The sequence below is a fragment of the Zalophus californianus genome, chromosome 10, assembly GCF_009762305.2.
Source record: "Zalophus californianus isolate mZalCal1 chromosome 10, mZalCal1.pri.v2, whole genome shotgun sequence".
NCBI lineage: Eukaryota > Metazoa > Chordata > Mammalia > Carnivora > Otariidae > Zalophus > Zalophus californianus.
The window spans coordinates 44,650,432-44,668,937 of record NC_045604.1 but is presented as its reverse complement, the minus strand read 5'-3'; the positions used below and the strand labels follow the sequence as shown (position 1 = coordinate 44,668,937).

The 18,506-nt window shown below is 45.1% G+C and overlaps 1 protein-coding gene across 5 annotated transcripts in view; it reads right to left on the bottom strand.

Moving 5' to 3' along the window:
• The window catches only part of RGL1 (ral guanine nucleotide dissociation stimulator like 1), a 246,472-nt gene that overhangs the window by 17,333 nt on the left and 210,633 nt on the right, over positions 1 to 18,506 (bottom strand). For all 5 annotated transcript variants that reach the window (XM_027610452.2, XM_027610454.2, XM_027610455.2 and 2 more), the window contains 6 exons: positions 16,535 to 16,619; positions 10,463 to 10,552; positions 7,648 to 7,734; positions 6,282 to 6,314; positions 4,179 to 4,300; positions 1,549 to 1,638 (listed from right to left, as the gene is read on the bottom strand). In XM_027610452.2, coding sequence (XP_027466253.1) covers positions 1,549 to 1,638; positions 4,179 to 4,300; positions 6,282 to 6,314; positions 7,648 to 7,734; positions 10,463 to 10,552; positions 16,535 to 16,619 — 507 coding nt within the window. The remainder of the gene's footprint in view (positions 1 to 1,548; positions 1,639 to 4,178; positions 4,301 to 6,281; positions 6,315 to 7,647; positions 7,735 to 10,462; positions 10,553 to 16,534; positions 16,620 to 18,506) is intronic.

Genomic DNA, 18,506 nt, shown 5'->3' with positions numbered 1-18,506 from the left:
GAGAGAGGTGTGGCAAGAGGTCAAGATTACCTTTAAAATGCTTTCTACAAAATCACATGTCCCAACCTCATCTTCAAATGTCACCTGATGTCAGGTGGAAGCCTGAGCAGTTTCTGTTAGTGGGAATATGGCAATATCTAAGTCCCTCTCCCTTGTCTTCCTTCCCTCCCTCTTCTCCCTCCTCCACTTTTTACCTACTGCTCCATCTTTCCTTCCTCTCTCCCTTCAGAAAGCATTTTTCCCCACAGGCAATATGGCAAAAAAGTTACAACCTGGGCTCTACAGCCAAATCTTGGGTTTGAATCCAGATCTTCCAGTAACTAACACACTACTTCCCCTGTCTGTGCCTTACTTTGCTGATTTATAAAGTCAGTATAAGAGTAGGAACTACCACTTAGGTTATTTTGTGGATTGGATGAGAAATACATGTATTGTTCTTAAAACAGTGTTGGCACATGGCTCAATGTATTCATTCAATAAATATTTATTAATTATCTACCATGTGCCAGGCACCATTCTAGGTCCTGGGGATATAGCAATGAGCAAAAACCAGACATACATGCCTGCCTTCATGGAGTTTGCATTCTAGATAATAAAGAGACACACACAACATATAGTATGTCATGTGGAGGTAAAGGCAATGGAGAAATGCAAACCAGGTACAGGTGAGAGAGGATGCTATGGGCAGGTAAGGCGGATACGTTATAGTAGCAAATAAGGTGGTTGGGGGAAGGCTCACTGAGAAGGTGACATTTCAACAAACATCTGAAGGGAGTGAGGAGTAAGTCCTCGGGCCACCTGGGGACCAGTGTTCTAAGCAGAAGGAATGGCACACCGAGCACGTTCAGCAAGGTCTGGGTGGCTGGAATGCAGACTACAGCGAGCCAGGAAAAATAAGGACAGACAGGCATGGGACGGGCAGGCAGGCCTGGGATGACACTGCAGTTCCCGAAGAGTCTTGAGGGCCCCGGTAAGGACTCCTGATTTTACTCAAAGGGAGGCAGGTATTATGAAGTTAGCTGTGGAGTGTATCTTGCACGCCTAGCACCGAGTGGGGCATACAGCCACGAGTATCATGGACAAGGTTCCTGCTCTCTGGTGGCGAATGTTCTACCATGGGAAAGAGCCAGCGTGACTGAGAGGGATGGGGGCAGGCAGCAGCATCAGAGAGGGTGCTCTCTCAGGAGGTGACACCGGTGCCCACACCTGAAGGAGCCAGCCACAGAGAAAGAGCATGTCAGGCCAAAGAAATATCCCGTGCAAAGGCCCTGAGGCAGAAACAAGCCTGGTGTGGTTGGTGGATGGCTACCAGGTGGGCGTGGCTGGATCCTGGTGAACAAGGGGCAAGGCTGGATGGGCGGAAGGTGGTCAAGAAGGTTGGGGAAGATCATGAAAGTCCTCCTAAGCTAGGACAAGGAATCAGGGTGCTATATTCAAATAAACCATCGGAGGCCTTTAAGCAAGGAGGTATAATCCTATAATCCGGTGTACGTTTTAAGAGACTACCAGGCTATTTGGTGGAGAAAGGATCAAGGAGGCAACACTCACAGGCTGAGCCTCTTCACCATGCTCTTCCGAGGCTTGGGCGACGTGGCGCCGGCTTCAGCAGCTGCTTCGATCTCACAGGACAGGGCGTAGCTGGGGAAGAGGAGGGGGGTGTGGTGAGGCCAGAGCTGGAGAACTGAAGAACGGGTTGAAATTCACATGACTTGCCAATTTTGTTTTAGAGGAAGTCTCCGATGGTTCAAAGTAAAGATGCATGTACCATGTTGTTCCATCACCAGTATCAGAGGGGATGGACTCAATGACCAGATTTTACAAATTTACATGTGCACCTCCTGCTCTAATCCCCGTCCTGGCCTGAGGACTGAGGCCCTTTAGTGCTGTGTGCCTCAAAGAGGGACTTGTGCGCTTTGGCAGCATCGAAGGCCGACTCCACTCTGTTTCCTGATCATTCTCACCCCACTACTGAGCCAGGGGGAGAATTATTTCTTGTCTGCTACTTCCCCCCATTACTCTGTGTGTGTGCACACGTGCCCAACTTTTTATCTAAGAGAAATGAAAGAAGAGACTTTTGCAAACTATCTAATCTCTAGTGAATAGACATTGGCAGTTATATTATTGGTAAAGATATTTGAATATGATTTTTAATTGTCAAAACACCCTAAATTTAAAAGGCTCCAAATTCAGACATCTATATGCCAGGCAGACAGAACTTCCATAAGCACAAACGGGATTTATATCTGACTTGAAATGTCTTTTATGAAAGCTTGTAGCTCTAACTTGTAGATGTATTTGGCTCTGGATAGGTGCAGAAGGGTGAGTGCAGTAAATAGTAGCTTAGTAATTTGTTAATTACATGTACTTTTTTTTAAACCTAAAGATGTATCTAGATATTTGCTCATGTGTGGGCATTCACTGATAAAGGAATTTTTCAAATATCAACTTAAGCTCTAGAGGTGGTTGTAAATAGGAAGGAAAAATGGGATATATTTAGCAAGATTCCTCTAATCATTAAAAAGTCAATTAATACAATTGACAAAAAGTTCATTATTACAGCTGATATTGTGAGCTTAGACTTTCTGATCCATATCACCAGCCATGGTATGTATGTTCCATATGTGAGAAGGATGAACACATAGAGAGAAATTAACTCATATACACTGATCATCAGACCAGAAATGTAAGGTGAGGCAGTAACTGCTTTATTTTCTACATGGCAAAGAAAAAAATCTTCACCAACAAAGGAGTACTGAATCACATGTTTTGTTTAATGTAACAGGACCAATCTACTCTGGGATAAAAAAAAAAAGGACCTCAGAAATCATCTATCTTCCAAATGAGGGTACCGAGGCTTACAGAGGTTATACGATTTGCTCAACATCATACGACCACCTTGAGAGCTTAGGTTGTAGGGTCAAGAAGATCAGAATTTAAATCCAAGCTCTATCACTGACTAGAGTCAGTTATTCTCTGAATCTCAATTTCCTCATTGGCAAAATACTTATTTTGCTGTCGATTTTGCTCTCCCTGCTGATAAACTTTCAAGGAAATCCCCTGGTCCATGGCAGGGGTTAGCAAATATTTTCTGTAAAGGACCAGATGGCAAATATTTTAGGCTTTGCAGACTATATGGTCTCTCTTCCAACTACTTAACTGCCTTTAAAGCATGAAAGCAACCATAAATAAGACGTAAATGAATGGGCTGTATTCCAATAAAACTTTATTTATGGATACTAAAACTTGAATGTCAAATAACTATTCCATGTTATAATCTCCCTTTCTTTTTTGCCCCCCAACCATTTAAAAATATAAAAATATGTGGTGGGCTGGATAGGGCCTGCAGACTCTAATCTGCTGGACTACAGGGTAAAGACTACACCCCCGCTGGGTGGACATTCAAGGCACTGGAGTTAACGTGCTTTTCCGTGCTCGTCAACTATGATTTTGAAACCTGTCCCTTGTGTCCTAGCCACAACAGAGTTCTCACTGTTCTTCCAAATGCCAGCCATGTCAGGCCACTAAGCCTTTGTTCACGTTCTTCCCTCTGTCTAGAATGTTCTCTTCCAGTTCTCCTGGTGAGATCTTAGCTCTCCTTCACAGCCTAGTCCAAACGTTCACACCTTTCCGATGATCTTCCCTACCTCCCCCCATCCTTGACCAAATTGCTCCCGCCCGTAGATCCTGCAGCACTTCAGCTACCCGCCAGATTTCAGTTCTTCATGAATCTGTCTCTCCTTCCCAACTGAAAGCTCCCTGGAAAGCTGGTCCCAATGAGCAAAAATGACAAACACGGTGACGATGGAGGCAGTAGCGGTGGTGATGAGGAGGACAATGATGATCGGCACTTGAACAGTGCTTTTCCAAATACAATTTCATTTAATCCTCACAAACACTTTATGGATAAGCATCCTGAAGATCAGGAAGAATCAGTGACTTGTTCAAGGTTACAAAGATAAAAAAAAAAAAAATGGTAGAGCAAGAATCTGAAAGCACATGTTCTGATGCCATCCATCCACCTCTCCTGCTATACCATTATCCTCTGAAAACTGAGGTTATAGAATCTACTAGCTGCTCACTAAATAGTTGCTGAAAAAATGGCCCAATGAGGAAAATGGAGGTAGTATTCTTCTCACCAACATCGAAGCTCCACCCTGATGGACAATATGAGCACCTACCTCTCCTCCTCTGTTAGGAGCTGCTGCCTCTGGAACCACTGGATGAACTTTGGGTCTGGTGTCATACAATAGCTGTTGCAGGCAGATTGCAAGAGCTTTATTTGAGCAATCACTTCAAATTCCTACAGCAGACAGAACACCAAAAAGAAAGTAAATAATAAGGCCGACCCAATATATCTCTTTTCAACATGAATTCACACCACATTAGGAAATACAATGGAGAAAACCATCTAGGATGACTCTGAAGTCCTGCCTTTCTTAGGAATAAAAGAACTGAATAACTCTTATAAATTCTAACTCTGAATCCCTGTCTTTGTATGCTTAATTGTCAATTCCCACCCCCCCTTGAAAAAGCAAATTGATATAACTAAAACAGGCTAGCAGAGCAACCCAAACTCGTTATTACCTAAAGCCATAGTGGCTCCATTTTTCTCTTTTAGGTTTTCATTCTAGGGATAGAAAACTTATTTTTTAAAGTTGTGTACTTTTAAAGTATATTTTCAATTTCCATTTCTATTTCTTAAAAGAGAGAGAAAAAAATTAAGTCAGGAGGCTCCTAAGTTCCCCATTGCCATCTTCTTCAACCCTTACCCTTCAGTAAATTAAGTTTTGGTAGGGTTGAATATCTAAACAATCCAGGGCCTCATAAACTTGAATGTTTGGATTTCCCAAATCCTTGGGTTTTTACTACTCCAGTAAATCCTTTAACTAAATCTTTTAAAGCTCACAAGAGAAGCAAGTATATAATTATGTCCAAAATTATTTATACTTCTTTAGATGTTTCAATAAAGTTTTTTTTTTAAGTCAGCAAAGGGTATAAGCCTTAGCTTTAGGTTTTATACTCAAATTTTCCAGAAGTTTAACATGCTAGGCTTAAAAGGAAAGAGAGAGGCATCCAGGGTGATTCTGAAGTTAAAGGACAAAGATGGGTAACTCTGGAGGCCAGTAAGTGAATTTGTTTTATTGTTACAGGACGTGAAAGAAGAAACTCAACAACAGGCAGGTTCTGTGGGTATCAACTTCCCATCCAACAACCTCAGCTCTTGGTCTCAATAACCTCAAGGAATATTTATCATCATGCTAAAGTGTACTCTACCAGGGACAGAAGGTTTACATTTGTCTATTTCTCTATGTTAACATGAGCTCAGCCTGGTTGGCTCCTGAAGGTTTGGTTTTAACCCAATTTCATTTCCTCCTGGAAGTTTCTCTGACCCCACAAGTTGGGGACTGATGCCCTTCCTACGTCTTCCTATGCTATCCACGACTTCTGCTCACAAGACCTTATCAGTTGTGTTAGAACTGCTGACTTATTTGTCTACCTTCCTCCTGGACTGTGAAGTTTATGAGGGCAGGGAGTGCTGGGTTTTCTCTGCAGCAACCCCCAAACCTATCAGAGTGCTTGGCCCATGTGAGGTAACGCCATCAATTTTTGGGGAGTAAAAGAATGAAAGAACGACGGACTGAGTAAGCTTCCTTAGTCATAAGTGTTATGAGGTGAAGGCATTCCTTTGTTCACTCATTTTCCTTTGCATCATTTATCTATTTAAACACACCATTTTTACACTAAAACCATAGCAAATTTTCAAAGCTCTGTTTTCTCTTTTTTTTTTTAGTGCTACGCAAAGCCATCCACTATTCTCTCCACAGAAAAATTCACCCCTTCCCATGCTGACAGGAAAGGAAGAGAGTTATCGACATGTCACAGTGAACACCTTTCCTTTCTTCACCATCTTTAACTCTTCCATATGTCATTTACTCTTTCGAAACCCCTTCTCTTTCATAGGATGAACCGGCTGTTGCCCAGGCTGATTATAAAGAAGAGATGAGGAAGGGTGAGGAAAGAAATGTGGGCCTTGCAGCAGCATGACTGGGTCTGGGGGCCAGCTTCTGCACCTGGGAATTGAGGAAGATAAAACCTACTTCACAGCACTCTGGGGGAGTAATACACAGGACTGGACAAGGTACAGTCGTATATGGTAAGTGTTTGATAAATGCAAATTCTTTGTTTTTTTGCCTCTACAAAAAAAGGCTTAAGTCCCTGCTTCTCTTTTTTCATGCCCAAATGAAGTAAAATGGAACACTGCAGCCAAGGCCTCTACTCACCCTTCTCCTTTTCTCAAAGTTTATCAGTCCACCCTGAAAGAAATTCAATTAAAAAAATAGTGAGAAACCAAGCTACTTTGAAATACGGCCCTGTATTGTTCTATGAATCATTAAAATAGATCACAGGGATGATAAAGTCACAATGATCAATGACACTACAATTATGGCTACTGTGTAGGAAGAGACGCACCATTTGCTTCAAGAAAAACATTCTTTGAATTCTAATAGGGACAGGACAGGCATACAGCCTTCTTATAAAATGTCCAAAACCAACTAAAATAGTAATGATAAGGAAGTTACAATTCAGAATCCAAATACATTTGTAGAGCCAATACGGGCAAAAGCTTGAGTAAATAGTCCATTACACTTTATTTCTTGACCCAAAGCAACAAAAACTAGATGGTCATTGACTCATACTGGAATCCAAATTGTTAATGGTTTATTAAAAGGGAAGTCACTTCTACATATAGCTTCGTGAAAAGTTACGTTTCAATTCTTCATCCCCCAGCTCCTGTTCTCAGTAGGCTGAATATAACTTCTAAATCATCAGTCACTCCCCAAAAAATTCCCCAGTGCTAATGAGTGTTTCCTGAGATAAGCTGAGGCAGAGGACATGAAGAGACAGAGCTCAGGAAATGCAAAATAAATGCACATGCCCACAACATCATGACGAGCTTGGAGGTAGGTACACACAGAACCACCACCAGGCCTGCTAACTCTGATAGAGTAGAAGCAGACTCATCACATGTGAGAACAAGGGAGGGGACAGAAACTTAGATTTACAAGCAATCCTTAAATCTCACTTCAAATGTCAAATTTCTTCTCCACTTAATATTTTATTACAGCTACTAACAAGTAGCTTAACTTTCACTTCTCTTCCCCCTGAGAGAGAAAGAATGCACACACGAGAGAAAACACAAGAGCACCTCAGGGCAGGTAATTATATGAAAAAAGAAAAGAACAATTAAAAATCCACAAATTTGACCACCTCCCTACCCCACCAAGTAGAATATTAGGGCATATCAACCCCTCAGCCCTACCTGCCCAAATGCTACTCAAAATCAAGGTCGTTCTCAAACCCACTCCTTCTGTAAGGCCCTGCCATCACCCCCCCCCCGCATATGGGACGGATGGTGACCTCCCCTCATCTCTCACTGCATTTCTGTCTGAATTCCTAGTATTTCCACAGTCACTGCCGGCCTCGATACATAGCTTCCACTGGCTTGTGAGTCACTTCCGGTGTTACTCTGCTTTGTATTCCTCACAGCACCTAACACAGTGCCGCGTTCATAATGGGCCCTCAACAGACACTAATAAAGTGAAATTCTCTCTTGGGTATCCAAGTCACCACATCCAAACAACTCACCTCAATATAGTCCTGAAGAGCAGTGTCGAGCATGGTGAGGTCAGTCAGGAAGGTGCCCAAGTAGGGCACAGTCCCCTGCATCACACCCTGAAGAGCAAGCACAGCAAAACGGTCTTTGTTGTTACTAAAAAGTGGAAGGGTTTCAGGAGCCTCCACGCTGGAGCAAATGCGCCTATTGTTGGCTAAATTTGGCAAAGTGACCGTTCATAGATGAAGGCAGCAATCGTTGGCCAGATAAGCCCTGACAGCATTCAGAGAAAATGAAGGACCATTGAAGACCATTATTGTTAACCTCCATGAATGAAATTTTTAAAGATTTTTAAAAAGGATGGGAATTATTATCACCTAATCTTTTTTTTTTTTAAGATTTTATTTATTTATTTGACAGAGAGAGACACAGCGAGAGAGGGAACACAAGCAGGGGGAGTGGGAGAGGGAGAAGCAGACTTCCTGCGGAGCAGGGAGCCCAATGCGGGGCTCGATCCCAGGACCCCGGGATCGTGACCTGAGCCGAAGGCAGATGCTTAACAACTGAGCCACCCAGGCACCCCTCTAACTTTCCAAAGTTAGGAAAACAAGCCTCAAAGGCCAGGAGATCATACAAGTATGCTCAAGAGTGTTCACAGAGGATTCGTATTTTGCTTAGGCTGTTTCAAGGGATGGCTTTTCTCTTTCAGAGTGTGTGGATACTCCTGGGGGTCTGGAATGGCTTCACCATTGGTAAAGGAGGGCAACTGTACATTGAGGAAGAGTGTATACCACAAGAGCATGGGGTGTTACTATGAAAATGGTCTCTTGGGGGGCACCTGGGCGGCTCAGTCAGTTAAGCATCTGCCTTCAGCTCAGGTCATGATCCCAGGGTCCTGGGATCGAGTCCCGCACTGGGCTCCCTGCTCAGTGGGGAGCCTGCTTCTCCCTCTCCCCCTGCTTGTTCTCTCTCTCTCTCTCAAATAAATAAATAAAATCCTTTTAAAAAATGGGCTAGACTTTGTGGCTCACTTCCAAAGGATAGAAGCGGGAAAGGGAAAAATGGTAACTTTAAAGTGGAAAGTCTGGCAAAATACTACTTTAACTAAGTGATGAAGGTTAATATCACCAGTGACTCTTTGATGGGATGTGACGAGAATGGCACTTCATTTCTGTGATATCCTTCCCCCAAATCCATAATCTCAGCCTATTCACTAGAAAACAACAGACGCACTGTGATTGTGGGACATTCTAAAGATACCCAGGACGGTATTCCAGAAGACTGTCAAGGTAAGGAGCAACAAGGAAGGCTGAGCTCTCACAGAGCAGAGAGGCCTGGGGAGACAGGACAGCATCTTACAGCATGGTCCCCTGACCTGGCTCCTGGAGCAGAAAGAGCGTCCTCATGCAAAAGTGGTGAAATCCCAATCAAGTCTGGATTTCAGTTCACAGTTCACACCAGCACTGAGGTGTTGGTGCCTCGGGCTTGACAGATGGGCCATGGCCAGAGAGGGTGTTGACAATGGGGGACACAGGCTGAGGGCTTCAGGGAAACTCCGTGTACTATCTGGAACTTATCCGTAAACTCAGAGTAAAAAGTCTATTTTTTTTTTTAATTGTCCCTTGGAAATGAAGACAGAATCACTTCAACTGCAGGTATACGCAGTATTAATCTCATGAAATTTCCTTTGAGATCATCTCAATTCTCCGTAAGGCCGCTGAGGCACTAACTTCCATGGATACCTTCTCCTCACTTCCATTCAGGCACTTAGGATATTCTGGAAGAAAACACAGCCCCAGCCAAGGCAGGACCAGGTTGCTCCATGGGAGGCCAGCTGTCTCCTTGGCCAGAACTAACTGGAGAGGTTCACGCCGAGGACTCTCTCTCAGGCACAGTTCGTCCTTCCCTGTTATGTGCACAAGGTCTCATCCTGAACTAAAATAATCTTTTTTTAGCAGCTATTTTTAACTTATCTTTGAACAACTAAAAAAAAGTCTGAAATGCTGTGAAATGTTTCATAGGCTTTATGGTACAGACGAGTCCTATCATTCAAACACAACATTTCTGATTTATGTCCAGCCTTCCAAAGAAGGAGAAAATCCTCCCAAAGCAGGGATGAGACGACCTAGAGGTTGTCAGTTTCTTAATCTCCTCTCTCTCTGGTTTTCCCTCTTCCATGCTAAAAGGAGAGTTTTTAAAATAAAGCTTTAAGATAAAGCTAAAGATGGTAACTATCTTTCAGTCTTAAGGAAGGAGGTACGGTATTCCTTTGAGTATTGAAAAACTAGAAAAAGGTTTGGCTAGTCCTTGGGATTAGTATGGAAAGCTGGAAAATGGAGAGAGGGCTTGGAACAAATGAAAAGATCTGCCAGTACACAGACTAAGTCCTCCTGGGAGCAGACGCTCTTTCCTCGGCACCCATGTGCTAGGGCACCAGGTGTCCAAAGTTGACTACAGTAGGCATTCCTGTTGGGGAACCGAAGCCCAGGAGGTCTCAAGGCCAAGGTAGCAGCAGCTTCTAAGTGCAGGAGTGGATGGAGGAAGACAGCAAGAGGGAGGAAGTCTACCTCCTGCAGACTTTTCTCCTTACCTCTAGAGGAAAAAATGTTCCAGAGAACGCTATGCTTTGCAAGTGTAAGGGTTTATTTCCCACTGGGTCAAATGGGAGTGATAATATGTCTCCTACAGACCTCCCAGGGCTGTGGAGAATAAATAAAGGATGGAGAGCATTCCTGGAAGCAGGGGTGCCCTGCAGATCAAAGGTGCTGGGGCCATGCAGGAGCCCCACCACCCACACAGGGCTGCTTTCTGATGGGTCCTGAGGGAAGACTGAGGGCCGGTACATACCATATCCTTCTGGAGCTGAAGCCTCCTCTGGGTCCGCTTCTGGTTTTCTTTCACACTGCTGTCCAGGTTTGCAAACTTTGAGGTTCCTTCCTAAGAAACAGAAGCACACACAGAGGAGGGCAATGGAGAGTGGCAGCAGAAGGAAGAGAAGGGGCACAAAGCTTCTGGTCCGGAACCTCTGCACAATGGCCTGCATGCCGTGCAAAAGCAAGAGGCCTCCAGCAGGCTCTGGGCTGAATTATGTCAATGTTCAGCCGGCTTGTCGCGAGCGGTCTATGTGCAATAAGGTCTGGTGGCCTCGGGTGATCCCAATATCCCCCCTGCTTTGTAAGAAGAACCCCTGATTTGTGGTTCAAATCAATGGTCAATACCAGGCCCGAAGTTCCCAGAACCGAGGCAATTTTTTGCATATCCTACATTTCACTGGGACTAATCACATGCCCCGGAAATGAAGATCTCTTCCTCAGTACATTTTGTGATTTCTTGCTCTTTGCCTGAAACACATGTGCCAGCATTCTGTGAAAGAAACGGGATTCTTTCTGTGGTTATTTCTTAGCTAAATGAAACTTTTGTACCGGAAGTTTTCTGAGGAAGCCCCGTATCGTGGAGCAGCACTAACCTATGAAAGCCAGACCTTCGCCTATTTTTTCTCCCCCATTTTCCTCCCCCCAACCTATCCTCCTGAGTTGCTTTTCTCAGGTCTGGAACTCTTACAAGTCAATCCTTCCTCCTGGGGCCTGGGGACGGATGGCTACCCTTCCTCGGCTCCTGTCTGTTGTCACAACAAACTCTTCCACGATGGTGACTAAACTCCAGTCTGCTGACTGAACACAGTGCTTTGGGGTTTTGTGGTTTCAGGGTCTTTTGAGTTCTCATTTTCCAGGAACTGTATGAATGGGAGGCAAATTTCACAATTTGGTCGGGGACAAGTGCTCCGGTAGCTTTTCCTTGGTCAGTCTTCCTGGGGTTTATGTTACCACGGCCTGTGACCTTCCCTGATCACACAGAGCAGCGGCGTCTTCTGCAGACTTGGCCTTCCCGATGTCAGCGAGGCACCAAGATCTCCTAGCATTCACCAGCCCTCACCTGGGTCCAGAGCCCACAGTGACTCATGATCTATTTTAATTCTCCCTATCACAAATGATGATAAGGAGCAGTACTGTTTAGCCACCTCCTGCATACAGCTTTTCCTGGGCATGAATGAAAGCTGCCTAAAATGTTCCATTTCCCAAGCAAGGGGGTGGTGAGTCCTCCCAAATTCTTGAGAATTTGCTTGGAGTGAGCAATCACTTCTGTCTGACTTGAAGGCAAGTGTCCATCCCTTCCCTGTGTGGGTCCCTCTGGTCCCCTTCCAGCTTCTCAATCACTGGAAGAGGTATCATGTGTGGAAGTTGTGGAAGGCAGCCCTCAAATTCTTAAGAAGGATTTCTGACAAGTTAAAAGGCTCCCGAGAGCCACAGAATAGCAGAGGCAGAAAGGAAGAGCACTTGGGACAGCCTCCCTGCTGGCAGGGAGGGTGAAGACCTGAGGTGAGAGCTCGCAGACTTGCGGATTTCATGACTTCATGATTTCAAGAGAGTTAGACTCTGCTCCTCGCTGGGTCACGGAAGAGATGGCTAGTGCAACTTCTTCCAGATAAGGTGTCAACCGAAAACCTACTATTTGCCACATCCAGTGGTACCCATTTTCCCTTCTTGGCCCTAAATCTTCTGCTCTGTTCTCACACCACCGATCCCTTGAAACCCCTTGGAACTTTTCACAGGTTTGCTGATGGTATCACACTGGTTCCTTCCTTCTGACTCCTTTGCTGGCCACACTCATGCTCCTAGTGTCTCTTCATTCTGCCAAAGTCACCTTCTTGTTTTTTGCTATAACTGGGTCTTTGGAAACGTCATCCTTAATGATTGCCTATGTTTGGATGAATTCCAAATGGCTCCCTCTCCCTCCATCAACCTCCTGCTCCCCTCCTATATCTTTCCCCTTCTCTCTCTCTCTCTCCTCCCTCTCTCTCTCTCTCCTTCCTCTCTCTCTCTCTCCTTCCTCTCTCTCTCCTTCCTCTCTCTCTCTCTCTCCTTCCTCTCTCTCTCTCTCCCTCATTCCTCTCTCTCTCTCCCTCCTTCCTCTCTCTCTCTCCCCCTCCTTCCTCTCTCTCTCCCTCCTCCCTCTCTCTCTCCCTCCTCCCTCTCTCTCTCTCCTTCCTCTCCCTCCTTCCTCTCTCTCTCCCTCCCTCCTCCCTCTCTCTCTCTCCTTCCTCTCTCTCCTTCCTCTCTCTCTCCTTCCTCTCTCTCTCTCTCCTTCCTCCCTCTCTCTCTCCTTCCTCCCTCTCTCTCTCCTTCCTCCCTCTCTCTCTCCTTCCTCTCTCTCTCTCTCTCCTTCCTCTCTCTCTCTCTCCCTCCTTCCTCTCTCTCTCTCTCCCTCCTCCCTCTCTCTCCCTCCTCCCTCTCTCTCTCTCCTTCCTCTCCCTCCTTCCTCTCTCTCTCCCTCCCTCCTCCCTCTCTCTCTCTCCTTCCTCTCTCTCCTTCCTCTCTCTCTCCTTCCTCTCTCTCTCTCTCCTTCCTCTCTCTCTCTCTCCTTCCTCCCTCTCTCTCTCCTTCCTCTCTCTCTCTCTCTCCTTCCTCTCTCTCCCTCCTTCCTCTCTCTCTCTCTCCTTCCTCTCTCTCTCTCTCCTTCCTCTCTCTCTCTCCTTCCTCTCTCTCTCCTTCCTCTCTCTCTCCTTCCTCTCTCTCTCTCTCCTTCCTCTCTCTCTCCTTCCTCTCTCTCTCTCCTTCCTCTCTCTCTCTCTCCTTCCTCTCTCTCTCTCTCCTTCCTCTCTCTCTCTCCTTCCTCTCTCTCTCTCTCCTTCCTCTCTCTCTCTCTCCTTCCTCTCTCTCTCTCTCTCCTTCCTCTCTCTCTCCTTCCTCTCTCTCTCCTTCCTCTCTCTCTCTCTCCTTCCTCTCTCTCTCTCTCCTTCCTCTCTCTCTCTCCTTCCTCTCTCTCTCTCCTTCCTCTCTCTCTCTCTCTCCTTCCTCTCTCTCTCTCTCTCCTTCCTCTCTCTCTCTCTCCTTCCTCTCTCTCTCTAGTGAAAATTCCTCACTTGAGGCCCATCTATTCTCCACCTCCATGAGTTCAGCCGCCTCATCCATCCTGCTCCTGGGCCTTGGGTGTATGCAGCCACTGGATTCTTCTCAGTCAGTGTTGGGTACTTTATTGCTCAGAAGTTAGTGGTAGCGATCCGAATGGGCCTTCAGAGTCCTAACAGTCCTGCTCCAACCGCGACTTGAGTATGTTTCAGAGCTTCACTACACGTACGTTTTCACCAGAGCCAAATTCCTGGGCCTTTCTCACAGTTTTTATGTAATTCCACCAGGGAGAGTTCTCATCCAAGAGTCGCAAGAACCAGGACAATCTGGTGGCAGTCTGCTTTTCTGCTGCTTTAAAATTTATGGACTCTACAATTCAACCGCTCGGAGTGATCTAAGTTCATCATCACAGGTTTCAGATAATCTTTGAGAAAAATAAAAACAATTTTTTCCCCAACAGTTACAATGAAAACCTTAGATTCTTTTTTTTTTTTAGATTTTTGTTAATTATTATGTTGCCTCAGCCAGAATATCATAGAGGTGGAACATTACATCTACCCGGAAATGAAGGAGAAGACCAGTCTTTAAGACTAAGATTACCCAACTGTAAATCAGTGTGAGTCCAGGAATGCCATATTAGAAACAGAGGCCTGCAATTTTTCTCTGTGGTTCTTTTGAGAACATAACTACCTTGATTCCTTTTTTTTTTTTTACAACCATGCTGAGAATTAACACTCAGACTTATATACTTCATATGAAGAATGATCAACAAAGGTGACTGGAAAGGGACCTACATATACATACGGCCTGCCCAAAACACATCACACCATTGTAATGATAATGCACAGACCACAGGAATTCATAGCCAAGTTTTTCATTTCTTTGGGATTGGAGCCATGTAGAAGAAATTTAACTTAGAGCACAAGGGCCAACTTCTACATTTAAGAAAGGTTTACGGGACCTTTAATGTCTAGATATGGCTTTGCTTCTAAGGTTTTGGCCAGAACACCGCCACCAGGCAATGGGCTGCACGGCACTGAATTTATCTATGTTGGAAGGATGACTCAGAGCTATTGGGATTTGAATGTGTGGCTCCAGTTAGTCTAGCTTTGTATTCCTGACAGGGAGACGACTAAGCCATCTCCTTCCAGCCAGATGAGTTTCCATTTAAAGTCTGCAAATCCAGGGGGACATGAAGCAGGGAGTAACACGATCTCAGCAAGCACTGGTTAGTGTGCAGCTAATCAGGTAGGCCAAATCCGGAGCTGGACATCAGCACAAACTGCCTTGTTCCTATCACTGACTCCAAGAAGGACCAAGAGTAGGCAGCTTCTCAAAGTCACATGAGTCCGAAGGCCCACCAATTCATGCAGTTGTACAGAGTTTCTGAACATTTGCTGCATCCCAGGCACTGTGTCAGGCATTAAGGATAGAACAGTGACAAAAAGGACCCAGTTCCTGCCTGCAAGAGGCTTGCAGGCCAGCAGGGAGACAGGCTGGGTCCCCGGCAGAGCCCATGATGAGAGAGACATGCAGGAAGAGCAGGACTTAGGAGGACAACCGTCAGGAAGACCATAACAGATGCCCTTACAGGAATGACTAATCTAACAGGTGTTAGGTGGATGCCCTTTCGTAGGGACGCCACCTCCACTGGACTTTCATCCCTCCTCCAAGTGTGTGCTCTGAGCTTGTGTATGTAGCCCATACTTTACTCACTTTGATTTGTTATGCATACTTTGGCTTCGTGTGCACACAGCATGCCAAATACTAAAAACACATTTGCATAGGGCTTTCAAATATTTTATCTTAGTCAATCTTCAAATTAATTCTGTGAAGTCAGTGGACTAAATACTATTATCTCTACAGATAATACAGTCTCTTATGCAGAGAAAGAGACTAACGACAAGGATCATACCCTCTAACTGCCCAGTTCAGGGCTATGGTAGTGCATACCCTATGATTTTATAATTGTCTACTTCTCTACCTGGCCCCCATGAGATGCGATCTCTTTCAGATCTGAGACTGCCTTCAGTGTGGTTGCACCTCGGACACCCAGCACATCGCGAACGCTCAATCAACTGTTGTTCAGTTACTGATTTACCTTCTCTGTGAAGTTTTCTCTGCTCTATCCTGCCCCCTACTACCAAGTGGCCAGAAGAAACAGTTTCATGCCTCTGTGATGAAAGCACAGGCTTTAGAGTCTCACCAGGTAAGGTTCACATACTAATGACCTACCAGGCGCGTGACTTACGACACAGGGCTTACCTCTCTGAGTCTTGGCTATCTGCAAAACAAGGATGATAAAATCTACTTTATAGAAAGGTTGTGATGATCACATCTGGCCTATGTGCCCCTCTGATGACCATTCACAACCTGTTATTTGTACCTTTATTTGACTACTTATTCTCAGTTAGTGCCTCCATCCACCAGCCAGAGGGTGAATTCTTGAAAACAGGTTCTGGGTTAGTCGCCTTCATATTCCTAGAGGCCGCTCCAGTGCTTTACGGATATTGGACATTCAACAAATGTCTGGGGAAATGAAATCAACCGAGCTATACTTCTACCTTCTACAGTTCTAAAGTCAGCACTCACTTGGCATTCACTAAATATTGCTGATGAGCCCGTGCAACTTGGTCCAAATACAGGATATGGAATTGTGGGCTTGGCCTCTGTCACTCTAGAAGATGTTCTGCTGAGAAGGAATATTCCAGGGCCTCTCACCCACCTTGCCACCAGCACTTGGTGTCCGCAGAGCGGCTCGTTAAAGAGATACACTCGTGAGCACAAGTTTCACAATCTGGTTGTGTAACTGTGAAGCTCCGGAGCTGGACATTCAGTTTTCTCAGCCTCGAGCTTCTTTGATTTGCCAGCAAAAACAAAAATGCTGCCTTCTAGTCGCTGCAGGCTTTCTCCTGGGACTGCAGGAATGTGGGGAGCCCTCAAGCCACTCTCCCCTTGAAGGGATTCCAGAGCTATCCGCAATGCGGCCCGGTGCCCCCACCAAGAGCCTCACCTTCATCAGAAGTTCCCGGCTGGTCAAATGGTTGTTATGGTCGGAGAAGATATCTGAAAGTTCTTCAAACATCAGCATCCGGTCCCTGGGAGAGGGATGAAGAAAACATTCACAAATAAAGAGTCAGTGAAAGGCCCACACCTTCAGCCCTGCTGCCCTCCGTTACCTGTGGCTACAGAGGGATTGGACTGATCTCAGGAGCAGAGAGGAAGCCAATGACTTTGTTCATGCAGCTTTTTTTTTTTTTTAAGATTTTATTTATTTAGTTGACAGAGAGAGACACAGCGAGAGAGGGAACACAAGCAGAGAGAGGGGGAGAAGGAGAAACAGGCTCCCCGCTGAGCAGGGAGCCCGATGCGGGGCTTGATCCCAGGACCCTGGGATCACAACCTGAGCTGAAGGCAGATGCTTAACGACTGAGCCACCCAGGCGTTCCTCTTTTTTTTTTTTAAAGGTACACACAGTCACCTATGTGAAGAGGGGGGTTTTCCTAACCACCTATGTTATAATCATAAATAAGATTGCTAAATTGGGGCATCAAGTTGTTCAAATGGGACATGTTCTTTAAAAAAAATCTGTCTTAGCAATACACACACAGCCCCGTGGGGACCGAGAAATCATGCTGGCCAGTTCCCTCATTTAGAGATGAAGATGCCAGGGTCAGGGATTTGCTGACATTTCCATCGCTAAGTTTTGAGCATGGCAGGTGTAGAAGCCAAATTTCCTGAGTCACAGGCCAGTGCTCTCAAATCAGAGTCAGATTAGATGGCAGCTGAACGGGCTCTGGTCAGGGGCGGGGGGTTCAAATCCCCACTCTGCCCCTCCCTCCCCAAGGGCTCTTGGGCCCTTTGCTTAACCATCCTGAGCTTCCATTTTCTTACCTATACAAGGAACATCCTAGGAGTCCCCTTGAGGGACCGCAGTGAAGGTCAGCAGGATCATATATATAAAGTGGCTACTCTGCCCTCTCTCTTCCAGAGGCCCTGTCCCTCTCCACGGGCCTCAGGCTTTTCTCCCCAGCCCTCTAGGGTTACTGAGTGGAGGACTCCAGAGGCAGAGAATTGACGGGGCCATATCATTCCCCAGTCAGCATGTCATGATCACGGGAAAGCCATTATTAACTTATTTGTTTTATAATGAGGGTAATATTATTCTTGTCATAAAGAAAACCACTAAAGCTATTTGTATTTTGGAAAAAATAATTAAGAACTTAATTACACGTGGGCCTAAATAAAGAGAAATAAATAGACGTCTTCTCTGTCCACTGAAAAGTGATTAGCATTAAGGATTACAGGGAAAGTGATAACCAAATAAGGTATCCTAACTCTGTCCCTTGAATTTAGCAATGAAAACTATGGAAAGCTGATATGAAAGCATCTTCTCATGACATTTCTGCAGCATCCCTGCTAAAACATGAACCGACCAACTAAGAAACAAACCAGACACCCACACTGTACAGAATGAGGCTTTGAGGTTTGTTTTGAGGTGAAATCATTTAAAAAGCCAGCTGGAAGAATGGGTCTCATATGGTAACCAAGAGATTAAGATACAACTCCACTCATTTTTTTTTATTTGTGTTTTAACCTCAAATTTGCTGTGGAAGAAATCTTTGTCTGGCTAACTGACTTTCCACGGTATGCTATTTATCAACCACCAAAGAAAGATAGGATTACCTTTCATTGCAATCAGAGAAGGTTGCAATCAAGCACAGGAGCTATTTCAGCACCTGAGCCCCCTTTGATTTTATTTTGATACCATGACCAGGGAGTACTGATGAGGGGAAGGAGAGGGGCCCGTGCTATTGAGGATGAGGACTCTGTATGCATCTGATTTTCCCGAGGCCTATCATCTCATGATTTTATATGACCCATCTCTTTCATAAGATTTATATGCAAAGGAAAACCAATCAACTAATCTTTCTTTCACATACAGAGTCAGTTGGATTATTCAAACTTATGAAGAGAAGAAAGAA